Below are 21166 nucleotides of genomic sequence, written 5' to 3'. Positions count from 1 at the left end.
TCTCTCCAGGTTAGATCATCTCGAGTCCTCAGGTCCACCCTGTGTCGCACCTCCCAGCCATCTCCTCAACAGACACTGCTTTCTCTTTCTCCATTTGAACAACTACATCATGTTGGCTGGATAAAACATTGTTTAACTTTCTGTTTAACTTTTATTTTGAAATAATTTCAGAACTATGGAAAAGTTGCAAAAATAGTACAAATATTTCTTGTATACCCTTCATTCACATTCTTCAAATATTAATGTTTTATCATTTTTGCTTTATCATATGTTCTCTCTCTTTCTCTTCCTCTATTTTTCAACCTCTCTTTCCTTCTACCTCTTCACAAACACATATACACGTATACATACACACGTACACATTATTGTTTATGAACAGTTTGAAAGTAAGTTGCACATGTGGTATCCTCTATACCTCAATACCTCAGTATATATTTCCTAGAAACAAGGACAATCTATTATAAAACCACAGCTATTTGATATAGTGTGGTTAGGGAGGATCTCACTGGTTAAGCAGCTCTTTCCCATTTTTCATATTATAATTTACATACAGTAAAATTCACCCATTCTGTTGCACAGTTCTTGACAAATGCGTGTAGTCCTGTAACTACCACCACGACCAAGATATGGTTTCTACACCTTAAAATATGTCCTGTGCCCCTTAGTAGTCAACCCCTCCCCACCCACCTTTTCTCTGTCCCTACAGTTTTGCCTTTTCTAAAATGTCCTACAAATAGAATTATACAGTACACAGCCTTTGAGTCTGACTTCTTTTAGCAGAAGAGAAAGATGAATCATTGAGATCCATTCATGTTGTGTATATCAGAAGTTTGTTCCTTTTTATCGATGAGTGGTATTTCCTTGTATGACTGTACCACAGTTCATTCATTCTCCAGTTGAAGGACATTTGGATAACTTCTAGTTTTTGGCAATCACAAATAAACCCACTACAAACATTCATATACAGGTGTCTGTGTGCATGTAGGTTTTCATTTCACTTGGGTAAGTACGTTAGATGACTTTTGAACAAAGTCCTGAAAGAAATATGAAAATAAGCTATGAAGATAGCTTATTACATATTCGCCATATTGCTATTTAGACAAATGAATAGGTTAGTGCGGCAAAACTGGTCTCTCTGGGTCAGTTTTCTTATGTGAGTCATTTGGAGAATGGGGTGGGGTAAGAATGAAGGAGACCATTGGTTTGTTCATTCATTTGTTTGTTCATTCATTGATCCATTCAACAAACATTAAAAAAATAAAAGCCATGGTCCACAGTCTGTGACCCAAAGGAAGCCTGAGACCCTTGGATCCACACCAAGGACTAAATTTAGTCAGTTTATCTGACATAATTTCCCTTATGAGTTTCCTGAAAGGGTAAGAGAAGAGTTAGTGAGTTTGGGGTTATCATCATAGAAATGGACAATGGAAGCTTAAGCATTTTTCAGAGTTTTTATCTCCCTGGAGGCTCCGGGGACCCCTCCAGAGGCCCTGTTGAGAAGTGGTATTCAGTCGCTCATGAGGTTGTCCATGTGCGACTGCAAGGTCTCCAGAAAGACATCTTCAAGGGAGGGCTCCATCTGGATGAGGGGCCAGTGGATCAGACTGTGCCCTCCTAGGATTCAGGAGCCTTGTAAAAAAAAATAATAATAACAGAAAGTAACCTGAGAACTTCTTTGTTTCAGGTGATGCAACTGTGAAAAAGAAACCTGCGCCCAAGACACCTCCGAAGGCAGGTAATTGGTCACAGCAACATTTGCGGGCGAGGGAGTCATCTGCTGTGAGGGGTTTACCCTTTGCTCTGCTAGACTGACCACTGGGGATGTGGTCCCACCCCGCTCCCCGATTCAAGCTCTGCATTATTCAGGCTGAAATTTCCCCAAGAGTCTCTGTACACCTTGGTCCCCCACCCTCTTCCACTACTTGCCTTTTCTCCTGCTTCTCTGGTATGGACAGCATCACACGATACTGGTGACTTTCCCATCCCTGCTGTGAAATCCTGCTCACCTCTCTGTCCTCCAGTCTGCCCCTTACTGAGATAATCCACTTTGTGCTGTTTTCATGCTCTGCTCTGTATGTCCCTGTGATAGGAAGCCCTGTCTGTTTTCCACGGAAAGACATTTGAGGATGTGAACCATATTGAGCCTGTCAGCCAGGGTGACCTGGAGGTTAGAAGGCAAGATGCTTTGTAACTAATAAAGGAGTAAGGTCACAGATTCAAAAAATTAGAGTAAGGCACAAATTCCACAACCACCAACGAACGGAGAATCATGCCTTGTAAATTGTGTGGGTCACTTCTGAGGGAATCAGGATCAAGAGGCCAGCAAACCTAGCAGATCCGTCAGCCCAGGTGTCTGAAGCAGTGGTCATTGCTCAGTCTTACCCTGAAGGTTCCGGAAGGTGAGAGAGGAGCAACAGACCAATGTGGCTGGGAGCGTCGAATGAGATTAGAATGTCTGAGGCTCCCTCCTCCTCGGAGCTCACTCTCTCCCTTGTCCTCCCCCAGCCATGCCCCCTCAGATCATCCAGTTTCCTGAGGACCAAAAGGTGCGTGCAGGAGAGCCTGTGGAGCTGTTTGGTAAAGTGGCCGGCACCCAGCCCATCACCTGCACCTGGATGAAGTTCCGAAAGCAGGTCAGTAACAGAGGGCAGTGGCCCGAGAACAGCCCACACAAGTTCCAGAGCCGTCGTGGGCCAAAAGGGATGAGAAATGCTGTGATGAAGGGCAGCATCGCTGCTCATCACAGGGGCCTGAGAAATGGGAGAGCCCCTCACACCCCTGTCACCCACCCACCACATCTGAGCTCTTAATAACCTTTTCTTCTACATCTAGCAAGGATGCCTGTTTTATAGACAATTTGTGTGATAGAGAAGAATATGAAGGAGAAAACAGAAACCACCTACGGCCCCCACCTGATTTGGGTATCTCTGTCTAGAATTCTACTTGGAGTCAGGAAAATCGAACCAGTGACCTAAATGACCTCTCAGACTCTAGAGCTTTCTGTGATTCTGTGCCAGCTCACTGAACCCTATCTGTGGCAACCACTTAAACTTACCGCATGCTGGAGAGATAAAAGTGCACCTGAGTATTTGAGTAGATCAGTTGTACGTTAAACAGAATTTTGGCTTACTGACCCAGAAATCTAACTTCCATTTATAACAACAGTCCTACAGGAAAATGTTTGAATTTCCAAACAACCAGTTCCTTTTAGAGAAACTTGGGGAGCCTGGCCATTTTTCTGATCCCACGTTGGTAGTGTGTGCCCATGTGCCTGATGAGCAGGGGCCCCAGACCGGCAGGCTGGCCCTGGATCAGGACCTCTACGGAAGGTGTGATGACTTCTTCTGAGCCCTCTGTTGCTCTATTTCCAACCCATTCAAATTGTCCTAAGGCCCAGAGGTGGGAGGCTAGTACTGGGGAAGAAAGAAGAGTTGGACTCAAAAGATGAAGAAGAGAAGCTGGCCTTATCCCAAAGCATGTTTGCTTGGGTTTTGTCTGGGCTAGTGGTGTCTGAAGTAAGATGGAATCTCAACCCTCTTCAGAGACATTGAGCCAAGTCCCAGCTCCATCCAACAGAACTTTCTGTAGTGATGTAACTGTACCATGTCTGTTATCCAGTAGAGTAGCCACTAACCATATGTGGCTATTGAACACGTGAAGTGTGACTAGTGCAACCGAGGAACTGAATTTTATACTTCAGTTAATTAAAAATTGTTGTAACAGCTTTGTTGAGATATAATTCACACACCATAAAATGCATCCTTTTAAAGTGTACATATATTCACAAGGTTGGGCAACCATAACGATTTTCTGATTCCAGAACATTTTTATCACCTCGAAAAGAAACCCCAGACCCATTCGTAGTCATTTCTCCCCTTCCCCCAGACCCTGGCAATCTCTCACCTGCTTTCTGTCTCTTTGGATTTGCCTATTCTGGGCATTTCATATAAATGGAATCATACAATATGTGTTCTTTTGTGTCTGGGTTTTTTCACTTAGCGTTACGTTTTCAGGGCACATCCATGATGTAACATGAACCAATATTTTATTCCTTTTTTATGGCCAAATACTATTCCGTTTTCTGGATGTACCACATTTTGTTTATCTGTCCATCCGTTGATGGACATTTGGATGGTTTGCCACTCAACTAAAATTTGAATAGCCACATCTGGCTGGTGACTGTGGTATCTGACGGCACACAAGAGGTCAGAACCCACTGGGTGGGCTTTGTAAGTGACTTTGATCAAATCTGTTCTCCCACCATCCCATCCCAGAGCAGTGGAGGGGGCTGGAATGTGCCCTGTTTCCGGTCTGGAGCAGAGAGTGACAGCTCACTCCCTCCCTGCTTGTCCCAGATCTCGACCCTGTCAGGGCAGCTTGGCTCTAGATGCAGGAGAGGGGGAAGCTCAGAGTCTAGACCTTAGGGGGTCTTCCCCGCTTAGGGGGAAGCTCAGAGCCCAGACAAGACCAGCCCCACACAGCTCGGGCAGCTGTATCCACATCCCCAGGGGTGAGGAGTGTGGGTCGGAGCCCCCTTCCTTTCTGGCTCAAAGTCTCCAGTGCCTGCCCCACTCTCTGTCCCAGATCCAGGAGAGTGAGCACATCAAGGTGGAGAACAGTGAGAACGTCAGCAAGCTCACGATCCGGGCTGCACGCCAGGAGCACTGTGGCTGCTACACTCTGCTGGTGGAGAACAGGCTGGGCAGCAGGCAGGCCCAGGTCAACCTCACCGTTGTGGGTGAGTCTGGGGACGGGGCGTAGGGAAGGCGGGATGATGGACTTCCAGGCCTCGTCTCCCGGAGCCGCTGCTTCAGCACGCGTTCCCTCTGCCCACAGGCTCCCTTTCTCCCCGCTCTCCCACTCCCTGCTCTCACACTGTTGCTGCCCTTCGTGCTTGTTGAGAATCCCAGACCTTGCACACACAGCGTTTTCCTCTTCCTATGAATCCCCTCCCGGTTTCCCTTTCTAGCCAGACTCTGAGCTCTACCACTCCAACTCTCTCCAGCTAGCCTCTGTGACCCCTTCTCCCCCTGGTCCACTGCCTGCCCCCAACCCCAGTCCCCTCGCAAACCCTCACCTTGAATCAGTGCTGCCTTTCAACTTCACTGCCGCTCTGCCTGAGTTCGGGGCACGGCAGAGAGACCACATCAATCTGCAGACTCAGTGCTGGGCTCTGTCAACGTCCAGACTCAGCCAGGGCGTCAGCACTGGTCAGTGCCCTCTCCCACACCCTGAGACAGCCATTCCTCGAGACCCCCCTACCCTGCAGGCCTTGGCCACTGGCCTCTCTGAGAAATAGGAGGCATCAGGCATGAACTTGGTTAGCTTGGTGGTCCCACACCTGCAGGCGTCTCTCTATCTGTCCCCGTGCTGACTCCACCGTCCAGGCTCTGGGTGTTGCCCACCTTTCTCCTGTGCTCCGGACCCCAGGCTCTTGAGGGCTCCAACCCCCGCCACCCGCATTCTCTTCAACTTCTCCCCAATTTCTCCCATAAATGTTGCCAGGACTGTCCCATCGTCGCCATGCGCACAGGCACGCATAACTCCTGCAGTATCTCGTCTCACTCTGGCCACCCTAGCATCTTTCTCCTGCTCTCTCTTCACGGCCAAACCCTCTGAAAGAGCCAGTCTCTCCTCTGAGTCTCCTTCTTCACCTCCCTGGCAACAATCTTCAACTCCCTGTAGCCTCACCCCCAGGCCCCATTAGTCTTCTGGGACTGCTCTTCTGAGGTCACCTTGCCCTCCTAATCCCCAATCCACTCCCTTTTTCTTATCTCCTACATCCCAGGATTGAGTTCAGAGTCTGTCTTCAGACTGATTGTCAAGGTCACTTTTTCCTCTCCATCTCAATCACTGTGTTTTTCATGCCCTGGTCAACTCTCTCTTGAAATATCAAACTAGCTTCCTAACTGGCCTCCTACTGTCCGTCATGCTCAGCCCACTGCCCCCACACACACACGTGGCAGGCGTTCAGGACAGCGAAGGAGCAGCAGATGGATAGCAGGCTGGTCCTAGAGCACTTTCGGGCCTTCATACGTGGTGCACACGAAAGCTTTTCACCTGGTGTTCTTTTTTTTTTTTTTAACATCTTTATTGGAGTATAATTGCTTTACAATGGTGTGTTAGTTTCTGCTGTATAACAAAGTGAATCAGCTATACATATACATATGTCCCCATATCTCTTCCCTCTTGCGTCTCCCTCCCTCCCACCCTTCCTATCCTACCCCTCTAGGTGGTCACAAACCACTGAGCTGATCTCCCTGTGCTATGCGGCTGCTTCCCACTAGCCATCTATTTTACGTTTGGGAGTGTATATATGTCTATGCCACTCTCTCACTTTGTCCCAGCTTACCCTTCCCCCTCTCCGTGTCCTCAAGTCCATTCTCTAGTAGATCTGTGTCTTTATTCCTGTCCTGCCCCTAGGTTCTTCATGACCATTTTTTTTTTTAGATTCCATATATACGTGTTAGCATACGGTATTTGTTTTTCTCTTTCTGACTTACTTCACTCTGTATGACAGACTCTAGGTCCATCCACCTCACTACAAATAACTCAATTTCATTTCTTTCTATGGCTGAGGAATATTCCACTGTATATATGTGCCTCATCTTCTTTATCCATTCATCTGTCGATGGACACTTAGGTTGCTTCCATGTCCTGGCTATTGTAAATAGAGCTGCAGTGAACATTGTGGTACATGACTAATTTTGCGGTACGTGGGCCTCTCACTGTTGTGACCTCTCCCGCTGTGGAGCACAGGCTCCGGACACGCAGGCTCAGTGGCCATGGCTCACGGGCCCAGCCGCTCCGCAGCATGTGGGGTCTTCCCGGACCGGGGCACAAACCCACGTCCCCTGCATCGGCAGGCGGACTCTCAACCACTGTGCCACCAGGGAAGCCCCATGACTCATTTTGAATTATGGTTTTCTCAGGGTATATGCCCAGTAGTGGGATTGCTGGGTCGTATGGTAGTTCTATTTTTAGTTTTTTAAGGAACCTCCATCCTGTTCTCCATAGTGGCTGTATCAATTTATATTCCCACCAACAGAGCAAGAGGGTTCCCTTTTCTCCACACCCTGTCCAGAATTTATTGTTTGTAGATTTTTTGATGATGGCCATTCTGACTGGTGTGAGATGATATCTCATTGTAGTTTTGATTTGCATTTCTCTAATGATTAGTGATGTTGAGCATCCTTTCATGTGTTTGTTGGCAATCTGTATATCTTCTTTGGAGAAATGTCTATTTAGGCCTTCTGCCCAGTTTTGGATTTCACCTGGTGTTCTTTGATCTGATCCCCTTTCTTTAGTTTCCTTAGGTCAGGAGTTTTATCTCTGGGAAGGCCAGTGGACCAGAGGCTCAGGGAATAGGTTTCTCATCTATAAAAGACAGGAGAGACCCTTGACCCCCTCACTCTCTGTGGTGACTCCTATTTTAATTGTCTCCTCCTGGAGTCAGGAACACTTTGGGGGGGGGATTGGTGCTAGTGATCCGGTTCGCCTGTCCACTTAGACCGGAACCTGGAGTATTGATTTGGTGCCACGCCCCGCCCGTCAGCTGGTAGCAGTTTCCAGTTTTCCTTGGTGTTCTCTCTCATCTGCTCCTGCTGGGGGAACGTTAGGGTCAAGTCCATGGAACTGCCTTTCTGGGGCCAGCGCCCCCTGCCCCCATGCTCCCCACGGTGCCCCCCGCTCCCCTCCCCCATCACCACCGTACGGGCTGCAGTTGTGGCCTTTTATGGTTGAGTTTCTCATTCTCGTCGGCCGGTGCTGACAGGGCCATTGGCGTGGCTGTCCGCCAGCTGGCAGGAGCGGCATGTTAAATGCCGTCCTGGGAGGGGAATGGAATGGAGGGGAAGGGCTTTCTGTCTGCTTCCCCCTTGGAGAGCTAAGAATAGAATTGCTCAATAAAATGAGGACTCGCGTTGATGGGTACAGCAAATCCACATTCATTCAGAGCCTGGGGATTTAGAATCAGTCCAAAGTAAATCTGGATGAAGCCCAGGTTTACCTGCATGTCTCTAGCGACATCTGTGTATTATCTGATCAGGGTTGATTAAGTAGATGTAAAATGTAAATGAGATGAAACAGGAATTGTTTGGCCTACTCCAGTCAGTTACAAGCACTTTGGAAGCACCCACTTGTAAGCCAGCTAAATAAGGCCAGTTTAGCACAACTTCTACTAATTAGCAGTAAACGTCTCTTCTTGTATGTTTTTTAAAGTACCCCTTTCTTTTCAGATAGTCTCTGACTCCTATTTTTTTAAATGATGATAAAAATTAGCCTTTCCCTGGGCTTCCCTGGTGGTGCAGTGGTTAAGAACCCACCTGCCAACGCAGGGAACACAGGTTCGAGCCCTGGTCCGGGAAGATCCCACATGCCGCGGAGCAACTAAGCCCATGTGCCACAACCACTGAGCCTGTGCTCTAGAGCCCGCGAGCCACAACTACTGAGCTTGCACGCCACAACTACTGAAGCCCACGTGCCTAGAGCCCGTGCTCCACAACAAGAGAAGCTACCACAACGGGAAGTCCGTGCACCGCAAGGAAGAGTAGCCCCCCCTCGCCACAACTAGAGAAAAGCCCGCGCACGGCAGCGATGACCCAACACAGCCAAAAATAAAAAAATAAATACATAAATTCATTCAAAAAACTTAGTCTTTCCTTCAGTTACTTTAAATGAGTGATGTTTAGCTATTTTGAAGGCTAATTATTATTATATGTTAAGAGATAGTGCAGGGATTTGTGATGCGCAGAGGACCTCTGCCCACGAGTGGGCCTCCAGCCTCGGCCTCGGAAGGGTGAGGGAGGGGCCTCTCGGGCAGGAGAGAGCAGCTGGACCCAGATGAAGTCCTTCATACGACTTGTGCAACACAAGAAAAACAGGCCACTCTGCGTATCTTTTTTTTTTTTTTTTTTTTTTGTGGTAAGCGGGCCTCTCACTGTTGTGGCCTCTCCCGTTGCGGAGCACAGGCTCCGGACGCGCAGGCTCAGCGGCCATGGCTCACCGGCCCAGCCGCTCCGCGGCACGTGGGATCTTCCCGGACCGGGGCACGAACCCGCGTCCCCTGCATCGGCGGGCGGACTCCCAACCACTGCGCCACCAGGGAAGCCCCACTCTGCGTATCTTTAAAGGAGAAAAACAAAGCAAAGGGGATCCCAGATACCCAGTAATCCCCCAATACTCTCTGAGCTTGGAACTTGCATGATTTTTAAGGGCAGGAGATTTCTCATCGTAATGCTTGGCTTGGGCTTAAGCAAGATGCATTCTTGATCTTATTCAGCCTGATAGCTGGGAAAATAACAGGCCCCTGGAGTGAGGGTTCAGAGACCTTTTAGAATCTCCTCTTGGCTCTGTCACTGGCCAGCTGGGTATTCTCGGTAAGCAAAGTGCCTTGCCTAATCCCGAAGGGCCGGGATTACCCAGCTAGATAACCTGGGGGCCCTTGCAGCCCTGCCATTCTCTAAAAGCTGCAGGTGGCTTCTGAGGTGCCAGTGGAGGGAGGCCCAGGTGGGGTTAGGCCCAGTCACAGACCATCTTCAAACACACAGGCACGCAGGGACTGCCAGCGCAGTTACTCCAGAGAAGCAGCAGAGATGAGATCCTCCGTTTTCCCAGGAGTGAGAACATTTGCTGGAGAGAAAATCCTGGAACTGGTACCATCGGAGCCCCTTCCTTTAGACTCAGCGTTTCCCATTCTGCTAGTCAAGTCTCCAGGGAGCCACGAAAGAATTCCAAGGAAGCATGGAGCTCGGGGCCCCGGACACTGAGCCCGCCTGGCCTTTGCCAGGCCATGCCCAGGCCTCCCTCCCAGACTGAGTGCGTCTGTTTCTTTGGCCCTGAGAGCAGGCTGTTCTGAGGACGTCTATTCTGTCCTGAGGGTTTTCGTCCCCAGCTCATCCGGCCTCCATGTGGAGCGCCGTAGGCTGGAAAGAACAGAAAGCATCAGGCTCAGCCCGTGGCTCCCAGGGCAGGCATGCGGGTGGGGCCTCCTAATCTCCTATGACTTCAAACTTGCGTCTGTTCTGAACTCCTTAATATGGCATCAAATTCCTTGAAAGCATTGAGGTTTCACTTTGAATTAAAGCCACCCTCCCCAAACTTTGCATCTTCTCTCATGCTGCAGGCAGTGACATATGTCCTGTGTCAGTTCTCTCTCTTTTAGCCAAGAGACTAAATTTGGAACAGGGTAGGGGATTAATAGTACCTTTTCCAAAATACCCATTTCTCCAAGTTTTCTTTTCTTGACCAAAGCAGGAGGGGAGAATATCAGTCAGTGGAGTGTATCTGTATTCGTCATCTCAAACTACAGGACATTAAACGTGTCCAGTCAGTTTTCCAGGCATTTCCTTTGAGGGAGGGAGGCAGGGAGTCTGTCCTTCATCTTTCTTTAGGCCTTTTGACTGCCTTAGCTGGGTCTTGAGAGGACTTGAACCACTTGCCTGTAAGAGAGTTTAGAGTAATAAACATCTTAGCCAACACCAGAGATATTTCTAAAAAGACCAACATATCTTTCAGAACAAACAGTTTTTCTAAGAGAACATATTGAACAACCCGTGAAAGTGGTTCCATCATAGGAGGCCTCCAGCGTGACTGCCACCGGTGGGGAGTGGCTGTCACAGTCCCAGAGTCACTCCAGGGCGAGTCAGCCCAGGCTGGGCTTGCTGGGTATGGATGGCTTCCGGGCAGTGCGTTCTTGGCTGGATGTAGAAGCAGCAGGGCTTGGGGGAGGGGGGAAAATGAGTATGTGTGTGTATATGTATATGTGGATGTGTGTATAGGTGTATATGTATGTGTTTGTGTGTGTGTGTGTATGTATGTATAGGTGTATGTGTATGCATGGACACATACACAGGCAGAATGTTCTTTTTCTTCTCAATATGCTTAAGTCATTTGCAGGGATTTTCTTTGGCCTTCCTACCTTGCTGAGGGGAAGGAGAGTAGAAATCAAGTACTTTTACCTGGGTTTGCTTATTTGATGCTTGCCAAACCCCTAAGAGGTAGATATATATTAACCCCATTTTCCAAATGAAAAAGACAAACTTGTCCTGGAAGTTAAGGAATTAGCTGGAATTCACATAGCTTATAAATTCACAGAGCATAAAACATGGCTTTTAATTGCCAGTTTGGGGAGCTCTAGGACTCAGATTGTCTTGGAGGAGATGAAGGCTTAGTGAACACTGGTATCTGTAACTAAACCAACCACCTGCAGAGACTAAATCTGAAGAAGAGAATTCTGTTCAGATGAACACCTGCCAAAAATCAGCAGAACTAAAGAACCGCATTAATGAACACACTGACTACCGTGATTTGCCTTGAAGTTGGCAGTGTTACTGGTTCTTAGCATTACTGGTCTGAATGGGAAGGCGGCCAGACAAAGGGCCGCTCCTAGTTTGTGTCCTCAGCTCATTTTCTGGCCCTCAGTCAGGGATGATTGTGATTTGCTACTGTGGTTCGCTTTGAAATTCTCTATCTCATTTTATACCAGTCCTAGGAGGATGACAGAGAGAGGGTAGGAGTAATTTTTTATATATTATAAAGTTAGAAATAAACTTCTGCAATAATGATGACAGTAAAGGCTACTCAAACAAGACGCTTTTCTAAGAACATCTCACAACAACCTTGTGATCCAGTGCTATTATCATGCACGTTTTACAGACGAGGAAACTGTGGCACAGAGGGGTTAACAAGTAATGAATGAAGACAGAGCTGTATTCAAACCCAGTGTGTGACTTCAGAGCTCACTGTGCTGTACTGACTCCCAGCGGGGCAGGTGTTTCCCAGGTCCTAGAGAAAGTGGAGACTGACCCCTGGTTATGTCACAGGTCACTGACATCAGGCCTGAAGGAGACATACACACACACACACACACACACACACACACACACACACACACACTGAACTCTCTCTCAAAGCATATTTTTGATGGGAAGCAGTCCACGCCTCCTGGGCAGCTTCCTAGGTCTGTTTACACAGAGAAATATGTTTTTGACTTGGGCAAAGCACAGGAAACCATGATGTGTAGACTGGAAACTAACCAAAAAAGAGGTTTTTTCTGAGCAAATCGGTATTTGTGGGGCTTTCCACATAGGCAGGTATGTACCTAGGTGTGGCCGTGTGGATGAGGGAAGGAGAGCCAGGACCAGGGATCACAGCTCCTGTTCTCCAGGCTTCTCCCTCATGACAGAGCCAATGAAAGAACTTCTCTCCCTGCAGTCCTGCAGAGTTGGGTGATGTTGTGCTTCTCTCTCCCCAGACAAGCCGGACCCCCCGGCCGGCACGCCTTGTGCCTCTGACATTCGCAGCTCCTCGCTGACCCTGTCCTGGTACGGCTCCTCGTACGATGGGGGCAGCGCCGTACAGTCCTACAGCGTCGAGATCTGGGACTCGGTGGACAAGAAGTGGAAGGAACTAGCCACATGCCGCAGCACCTCTTTTAACATCCACGACCTGCTGCCTGACCGAGAGTATAAATTCCGTGTGCGCGCCATCAACGTCTATGGGACCAGTGAGCCGAGCCAGGAGTCTGAACTCACAGTGGTGGGAGAGAAACCTGAGGGTAGGCTGCCTTCCTTTCATCACTGGCTTGCGATAAATGTGCGTGACTTACCTTGTGTGTATAGAAGGCTGAGCTGAGATGGGTACAAGGGAACTGACAAGACATCACTGATGGCTGGCAGAGTCTTTTGGGATCTTGATTTCCAATGTTGTGATGCTGATGCATACTCTAAAAGAGGTACCTATGATCCTTCAAAAACTATTGAACCATCGGTTTTGGTACACTCCCAGCAGGGCCGATGGTGTGTTAATCAGAAGCACAGTCCTGGGAAGCGGGAGCTCAGGTAGACCTATAGTTTCAACGTCTTGCCCTACCCACTCATCCAGCTCCCTCCTCTCTTGCACTCATGTTTGAGGGTGAACTCAGTGTCAGGGAAGACCGATAAGATTGGGAGCATAAAATCTGACAAGGAGGACAGCTAACTATAATGAGATGGGCTGCATCCTATTAGACCAGTATAAACAAATTGCGGAGACATAGCAGAAAGCATGAATAATTTTGCCATGAAGGTTGGGAAAGACTTCCTAGACGTAATACTTATGCTGAGTCTTGGGAAAAGGAATAGGATTCCAAGAGGTAGGGCAGATTGGGAGAGGCATTCCTCACAGAGGAAACAGTGTGAGCAGAGGTACAAAGTGGTAGAAATGCATGGCATTTTGAGACTCGTGTGTGTGGCCAGGGCATATGCTGTGTGAGATAGAACAGGAGGAAGCAACACGAAAAGGAGAGTGTGGGTAAAATCGTGAGTTCATCAAAGGTTTTCAGGCAGGGGCTTGATGCAATTAGATCTGTTTTTTTAGAAAGAGAGTTAGAGGAAGAATAGACCTTTGGAACTCAAGGGGTGGTCTGGACCACTAGTCTTGGGATCCTGGGAGCCTGTTAGAAATGCAGACTCTCTGCCCCCCACTTCCCTAGTCCCTTCTGAACCTTCATTTTAACATTATCCACCCTCACCCCCCATGGATTCATATACACTTGAAAGTTTGAGAAGCACTGAAGTGGACTAGGGGGATGAGATCGGAGTCAGTGAAATACTGGTTGAGCCCCTGTGGTGTAGTCCGGGAGAGGTATAGTAAGGGCTCCTTAGGAGGTGGAATTGACTATTCCTGATGACTTCTGGGGCAGAGAATTCAAGGGAAAAGTTAGAAGAGTCTAAGATTACTCCCAAGTCCCAGCTTGGGCAACTAAAGACAAGTTCAAGAGCCATTTAGAGGTTGATGATTATGATTCATGGTGGCTAACATATATTAAACACTTGCTGTATGCTAACCATACATTAAGCACTTTACGTGCATTATGTCACGCATCTAACTCAACGAAGTAGATACTGTCATTACCCCCACTTTACAGATAGGGGAACTGAGGTTTAGAGGGGTGGAACTAGTTGCCCAAGGTCACAGAGCTTGGAAATGGTGTGTTGAAGCTTGAACTCAGAGCTGTCTGACCCTGAGCCTGAGCTCCGTTCATTAAACTAATGGAGGAGGCCAGGCTGCCTCCCAGTGACTTGGAGGTTAGATAGCAGGGAGTCCCAGAGAAGGTGGAAGTTCTGGCTTCAGTCCTGTTGAGTTGAGGTGTCTGAGGGATATCCATGGGGAGGTGTCTTCAGACTGTTGGATGGTTGAATCCAGAGCTCAGGAGAAAGGTTTAAGCTCAAGCTACAGGTTTGGGGCGGGGGGGGGGGGTCTTCACTATTTAATTGGTAATTGAAGCCATGGGCATCAGTAAGTTCACGGAGAGGGGGGTAAAGAAAGTCTACACTGATACAGAAATGAAGGAGCCTGCACGACCAGGAGAAAGGACTGAGAGGGGAGAGAACCAAGGGGAGGCTGGAGCTGTGTTGCAGAAACATGGAAGCAGCGAGTGGCAAAGAGGAAAGAGATGAGGATGCAAGATCTTTGGATTCAGCCCTTTGATAAGCCATGATCTTTGAGAGCAAAGTCCATAGCATTTCCACAGGGTCGAGAATGGTTGGCCTAGGGCTAAGGAATAAATGGAAGAAGGAGAGGCCAGAAGTATGGAACGTTACTTCAAGAAGTTTCATGTGAAGAGAAGAAAACGAGTGCTGTGAATTTAAGATGGAGGCAAGGTTGGGGGCAGGGAGGAAGGTGGAGGGAAAACAAGTGAAAGACTTCTAGGAGAAGAGAGAGCTGTAAGATGTGAGGTAGAGAGAAGACTAAAGGACCAGGAGCTGGACAGGGCGCAGGTCCTGAAATCACCGTATAGCCAGAGGCATCATACGTATGGAAACTGTCATTACAGTTTGATACCCCTCTTTAGTTTCAAAATTTAGGCATAAAACAGATATTAAACTTTACTTTCAAATTAAATGAGGGCTCCAGAAAGAAAGTTTGGAGGTTGCCAGTGGAAAACACACCAAATTTATAATTCTGCCTGTGCAGCCCTGTCTTGGGGGCCTTTGCCCAGGGAGCCCTAGAGATCCCCCAGAGGGCAGGTCTCTCTGAGAGCCACAGTGTGCTGTGGCGGCGTGGATCGTGGAGCCCGGCCCGAGAGAGCCCTGCCAGACCTCTTTGCAGTTTCATGGGGCTCCTGCCCACCAGCCGCTCACAGATGTCTTCTGGGAGAAGCAGTAACAAAACTGCCGTCGGCCGCCCTTTGACATGAGCAGAATGGGAAGCAGACTGGTTCGAGTGGGCGTGCCAGGAGAGGCAGCCAGGTTCCAGTCTGCACGTTTTTAGCATATTACTTTGTCCAAGAAGATGACTCCCAACCTCCTAGAAAAGTGATAGAAAAGGGGTAACGTGGCAGTGAGATGTGCATTAGCTGGAAGGGAAAACTTCCAGGTCTTTTAGGGCGTGTACCAGGAGAGACTGTAGAATACCTGTTGAGCCCCACACAGAGGACCAGAGGCCACAGGAGCTGCGCGTGTGGCTCCTAGGAGGCCAGGACAGCAGCTTCCAGGGCTGTGAGGACGGTCTGTGGGGAGGAGGGGCTGGGACCACTTGGGTCCAGGCAGGTGGCCTCTCCCTTCTTGCCTGAGGCCAGCTGAACTCCCTTCTGTGGTCCTCAGATTCTCTTCCTGGGGCCCGTCCTGGCAGGAAGCAGACAAAGGGAAATGTTGAAATTGCCTGCAATCCAGAGGAGGGGTCCAGGCCACCCAGGGCTTCCAGGCTGGAAGATGCTCCCACCCCCAGGTCCAGCTGGCTTGTCCCTGATGGGAGGGGGAAGGGGCAGAACAGCACAGAACATCCTCTGAGGGGCAGAGGATGAAGGGGGGGATGGGAGGGTGAGAGTAAGGGGGTGTGGCTTCCAAGTGAAGCTCTGTGGATGGCTCAGAAGCCTGTCAGTTATAGCCTGGGTTGATCATCTCTCTCCTCTTTAAAAGTGCAATGGCTCTCAGAGAAGTGGAGGGGGTGTGTGTGTGTGCACACGTGTAGAAGAGGAATGTGATTATAGTAGATCATTTCTGTGAGCCCGTGGGGTCTGGTGGTCATACAAAGGCAGTGCCAATTAACCCTCCTCCCTCTAAGCACAGCTAATGTTGGCTCTCACCTTCCCACCGCTACCACGGCCCCTCCAGCCTCTGCCTCAGCAACTTCAGTTTTGGGCTTCATCCGGACCTCTCAGTTCCATCCCCGCCCTCACTCTGCATTCGCTCACTCAGTGTGACCGGTGCCCCTCCTGTGTTCCGGGTGCTGCAGGGGCTCTAGGGATACGGTGGAGGCCACAGCATAGCATGTAGGTCTCCACCCAGCTCTGTGGCCTCCTTATGCCAGAGCCCCCCACCCCGCTAAGTCTAGGACCCGTAACCTGACAGCACCCCTCCTCGTCTTCCCAAACCTGAGTAAACGAGCACCTCCCCTTCCCCCTCCCACCCAACGCAGCCGCTCTCTCCCATCCCAACCAGGTCTGGATCTCCACTCCCACCATACTCAATTCTAACTCTGAAATCCGCTCCGTCCTTGCTCCTAATCCTCATTTGTTCTAGTCTGTATGGTTGTTAGCAAACAGCTGTGATAGAGGCTGCTTGCAGAGTAGGGTAGAGATGCAGAGCCCCCAGAGAAGCAGCGGAAATCAACCGCTCACCCTGAGCTGCCGCGGCTGCCCTCCCCGGGGCGCGGGCGCCCTCTAGTGCCCGCTGGGCGCCCAGCAGCCCTCCGCCGTGCAAAGGGACCGCTCTGTCCAGGGAGCCAGCTAGACACGTGCCACGTGAGGGCCAGAGCGCTCAGCCGGCCCTCCCCGAAACACCACTCCAGGCGGATGGTGTCATCTGCCTGCAGAAATATCTTGAAACCATCTTCCGAATAGTTCTTCCACTTAGCTCTTGGATCTCACAGCTCTTTCCGAGTGGATTTTTTTAAAAGTATCTCGTTGAAGTCCCTTCTACTGCAGTTTAGCTCCTTCCTGAATGGAAAGATGGACACCACGTGGCCACCTCTCTCATTACTACCCCTTTATGCTCAGAGAGCTTGGCTAATTGAATTGTGGTCTTTCCCCCACGCCTCTGGGGTTCCTCCTCTCATGGCCATTTCCCTTCCAAATAGAGTGGAGACAGGACGAGAAGGAAAAGGAGGAAGGGAAATGTCTCAGCCTGGAGCCTTGGTCCGAGTTCCGCACAGAGGAAGGGTTGCTGTGTAACAGTGAGCCAGAGGCCGGGGCCTGGGTTCCCTGAGATTGAGCTGGACCCCACAGCCTTGGTACCAGGAAAGCACGCTGCATCTTGACTGCTAAGGAGAGAGGCAGGAGTTGAGGGTAGGTGTGGTATTTGAGAGGAGGGCAAGAAGGCTAGCTCCATCTCTAACTGGTGTCAGAGAGATGGGGAGAGGCCAGTTCTAGAACTGCATGCCCTTTCAGGGCCACCTGGAAGATGCCTCCGGGAAACAGGTCATCGGAAAGCCCCTCATGGGCTCACAGCGCTGCTTCTGTTCCTTCACGAGGAGAGGACAGACGGTTCCTCCTAGAGATTCCAGGCCAGGAGAGCCTGTCTCTCTGTACTCTCTCATCCTGTTGCTCATTCTACACCAGGATATGTGGCATGGGGACAAAAAGTTCAGGAGAGGTCAAACCACTGTCTCAGCTAGGGTACCACGGATCAGGACGATGGGGCCTCCCTGCCACTAAATGTGGGTATTATCATTAATGTTTTGTCTCTAAGGCCCCATGCAGTGACTGGCATCCACAAGTGCTCAGTTAGTGATTGTTGAATTGACTTGAATCTCTTGCTTTCCTTAAATCCCCGTCTGACATACCATTGTTGAACTAACCTAAACATCTCGTGAACCTATTCATCGTTCTTACGGTGGCTCTTGAGGTGTGATTTCCAGATGCCTGCAGCGTTCCTCCCATGTGAGGTATAACGCTAAACTGTTCTCCCACGTTATAGTATTCATGAGTTGGTGAAAGTTCATAACCCTAATCTCACCCTTGGCTATTGTGATTTTTTTGTTTTTTATCACGTCTGCTTTAGGCTTCTTTCCCAACCAGAGAGGCCTAACCTTTTCTGATCATCCTCACATGGCAGCTCTTCCTTTCAATGGCCCACGCCTCCTCCAGCTCCACTGAGACTTTCTCAGTGCCAACAGCCAGGGTTCTAGGATCACATGACCCCAGGCTCTACCAAGGGCAGAGTAATAACACCTGTTTGCAGCTGGTGCACACGTCCCCAGTGACAGCATTCTGTTGGCCAGAGCAGTTGCTTGAGGAATGGGGCCTCCCACATTTGGTTCTAACTAGATACCCTAGGGCTTGTCATGCTGAAAGTCTGAATGATTCAGTTCTCCCTGAACACATGACTCCATTACTACCTTCCAGGTGTGTTGCTCTCAAGTACATTTTGGTCATCTGTGAATTTGACAGTGTCACTGTCAACTCTCAAATCTGTGATTTAGAAGACTTGATCAGTTATACTCACATCCCGACAGTATCTGTGAACCCCACCACTAATCTGAGTCCCCATCGACCTTATCCTTTTTTTATTTTTCCACGGCATTTTCCTTTCTGTGACAAATATTCCTCCCAATCCCACTTGTGTTGGTTTTTTAAAATGAAACTTTATCAACAGCATTTTAAGAACTCTAAACAAATCATAGCCTCTCTTGTTCCCGGTCACATGCTTATAAACTCTCTCAAAACTCTTTTCCAGCAAGGGGTACTTACCTTGCATGGGAACTGTGTGACTTCTCTCAGGTTGCCTGCTTAGGTTTCAGTCATTTGTTCTGCCCTCAGCCTAACAGAGAGGCTCACTGTCTATGGTTTCAAGCTGCACCTGGTCCCCTACCCACACCTTCACCGCCAGCATTCCACTTGCGAAGCACACAGAGCTGGGCCCGCTCCCACACAAGCCCTCCTTTCTGGGCAGTGTCTGACCAACCCCTCGGCCCCGTCTGCTCTGGCCTTCCTTCCATCTGCCGTCCCTTTCCTGTCCTCAGTCTTGCTCTGCTGGGAGCTTCAGCAAATCACACCCTTTCCCCCAGTTGTTCACACACACAAACACACACACACTTTAGAAATCCTTGGCCTCCCTCTCTGGCTTCCTCAGGTCTTTCTACCTCTTCGGGAAGCCTCCCTTGGTTCCCGCTGTCAGATGGGACACAGCCCCACATCATGGCTGAGTAGCACCTAGCACATCACAAAGCATGGCGTCCAGGGCTAGCCAAGGACCCGAGAAACCACCCAGAAGTACAGTGCTTTCCTTTTACAGATGAGGAAACTGAGGTCCAGGAAGGGAAGGGCACTTGGCTAAGGTCAAGAAGCCACAGTGGCTCTTTAGGGACTAATTATACCAAAGCAAAGGAAAGCCTGGACTTCAGAAGGGGGTGGATTCCTCTGGCCACCAGCCTGTCCCCTCACGACCCCCCATCCACGACCCCCCACCTGTGAACGGCCAGGGTGGGCTGCTCATGTCCCTCCTTGCCATACCCATAAACACCCGCTGGCTTCCTGCATGACGTCACCCACCTCCTCGCTGTGTTCCATCATTTCCTTTAAGACGCAACTCAAGGGCTCCTTCTTCCTAGACTAATTGCTCTGACTTTATACTTGCCCCACTTGTGTCACCTTCCTCCATTGTCTACTCAGTTTGTACTGCGATATCACGTGCTTGATTATATAACGCTCGTAATGGATATTTCAAGGATATGTGTTTTTGCCTCTCCAACGAAATTATATATAAGCTCCAAGAAAGGAGGAGAGATCATGCCATCTGTATTTTGTTTTGTACACCCATGATCCCTGGCAAAATAACTGGTACCTAGCTGGAATTCCAGAAAAAGTTCTCAGCAAATGGATAAATGGATTTGACACTAGTAGCAATTATAAGTTGCCGACTTTTGAGCCGGAGCAGAAAGGGACTGTTGTAGTTGTGTGTAGGTTCTGAAAGTCAGAGAGACTAGAAAAGATGTGAAGAAGGGCATGTCTAGGGGACCTCAAGGCTAGAGGGGAGTGGATGGAGGGGAGAGCTGGCAGAGGAGGGGCTGGGTGGGGGTCAGCGCCTGCCAGTGTATACGTGGCCCTGTTGCAGCGTGGACCCACTGACCCCGTGGTGGTGCCCAGAGCTCTGGGCTTGGTGGTCTTGTGCCTGGGAAGGCTGAAGTCCGACAGGGCTCCCGGCATGCTTTGCTCTCAGTGGGCCTTCGTTACTAATCGCCCACGCCCTCTCTCCCCATAGAGCCGAAGGATGAAGTGGAGGTGTCAGATGATGGTGAGTGCTGGCCCCCGTCCTCGGGAAGACTCGAGGGGTGGAGGGGGGTGGGTGAGGGGTCTGATGACTCACACTCACCCCGACCCCCACCCTGCAGATGAAAAGGAGCCCGAGGTCGATTATCGGACCGTCGTGGTCAATACTGACCAGAAAGTGTCTGACTTCTATGACATCGAAGAGAGACTAGGATCGTAAGTGGAGTGGGAAGCACCCTTCCGGAGCCCAGGGTGAGGGTGGCGCAGGCCCCGAGGTTAAGTTCCCTGCTTCCTCTTCCTGTCCTTCCCTGGGTTCTGCCAACTCTCCAGACTGAGGTTCCTGCAGAACCGGGAGGGCTTGACCTGTTGGCACCCGTGAAAGCATCACCCGGCCAGGGCTCTCTTAGGAGCTGCTGTGCCCCGGGATCCCTCCGCAAGCTTGAGCAGGCCCGTCCCCCTCTGCAATCCACCCCTCACATAGGACATAAGCCAGGGCAGCGGGTCTGGCCCGACCCGTCCTTAGGATCCCTTCCCTTTGATCCGTGCTCGCCGTTCAGCAGTTCTAGCTCTAGTGCTTCAGGAGAACGCGCCCCCTTGACATGCACCTCCTGTCATCACGCCTCGCTTTGTGAACTCAGGCCACAGTCTCTGCTCAGGCTCTTCCCTGGGCTGCAGAGACACCAGTGGACTCAGACCACAACCCTGGGCCCTCGGCACAGCTAGGCTGTGCCCACCAGCAGCAGCACCCAGGGCTGCCTGTCGCCCACTATCCCTGGAGGAGGAGGGGAGGTGGAAGAGAGAGGAATGGGGCTCAGCTCTTTATTTCCAGAGGGTTTCTGTCCAATAAAGGAGTGACACCAACCTCATCGCAGTCCTGAAGAACGAGGACCCTGCTCTGGGGCGGGAGTGGTGTCAGCGGAATGCCACCACTGCCATCCCTACAGTGGGAAGCAGGGGCCTTGCTAGGCTGTCTCCAGG

The 21166-nt window shown here is 50.0% G+C and overlaps 1 protein-coding gene across 2 annotated transcripts in view; it reads left to right on the top strand.

Moving 5' to 3' along the window:
- MYLK (myosin light chain kinase) overlaps window positions 1–21166 on the top strand; it is a 185406-nt gene that overhangs the window by 133819 nt on the left and 30421 nt on the right. The window contains exons 1-7 of one of the 2 annotated variants that reach the window (XM_082839582.1): window positions 1279–1376; window positions 1685–1735; window positions 2506–2633; window positions 4585–4738; window positions 12254–12556; window positions 20181–20213; window positions 20311–20404. In XM_082839582.1, the coding sequence (XP_082695708.1) occupies window positions 2508–2633; window positions 4585–4738; window positions 12254–12556; window positions 20181–20213; window positions 20311–20404 (710 nt within the window). In that variant the 5' untranslated portion in view covers window positions 1279–1376; window positions 1685–1735; window positions 2506–2507. Of the gene's footprint in view, window positions 1–1278; window positions 1377–1684; window positions 1736–2505; window positions 2634–4584; window positions 4739–12253; window positions 12557–20180; window positions 20214–20310; window positions 20405–21166 lie in introns of those variants that run through there. The other variant, XM_082839581.1, reaches the window with a different exon arrangement.

Source organism: Leucopleurus acutus (assembly GCF_964270905.1).
Source record: "Leucopleurus acutus genome assembly, chromosome: 5".
NCBI classification, from domain to species: domain Eukaryota; kingdom Metazoa; phylum Chordata; class Mammalia; order Artiodactyla; family Delphinidae; genus Leucopleurus; species Leucopleurus acutus.
This window is presented reverse-complemented; position numbering and strand designations above follow the sequence as displayed.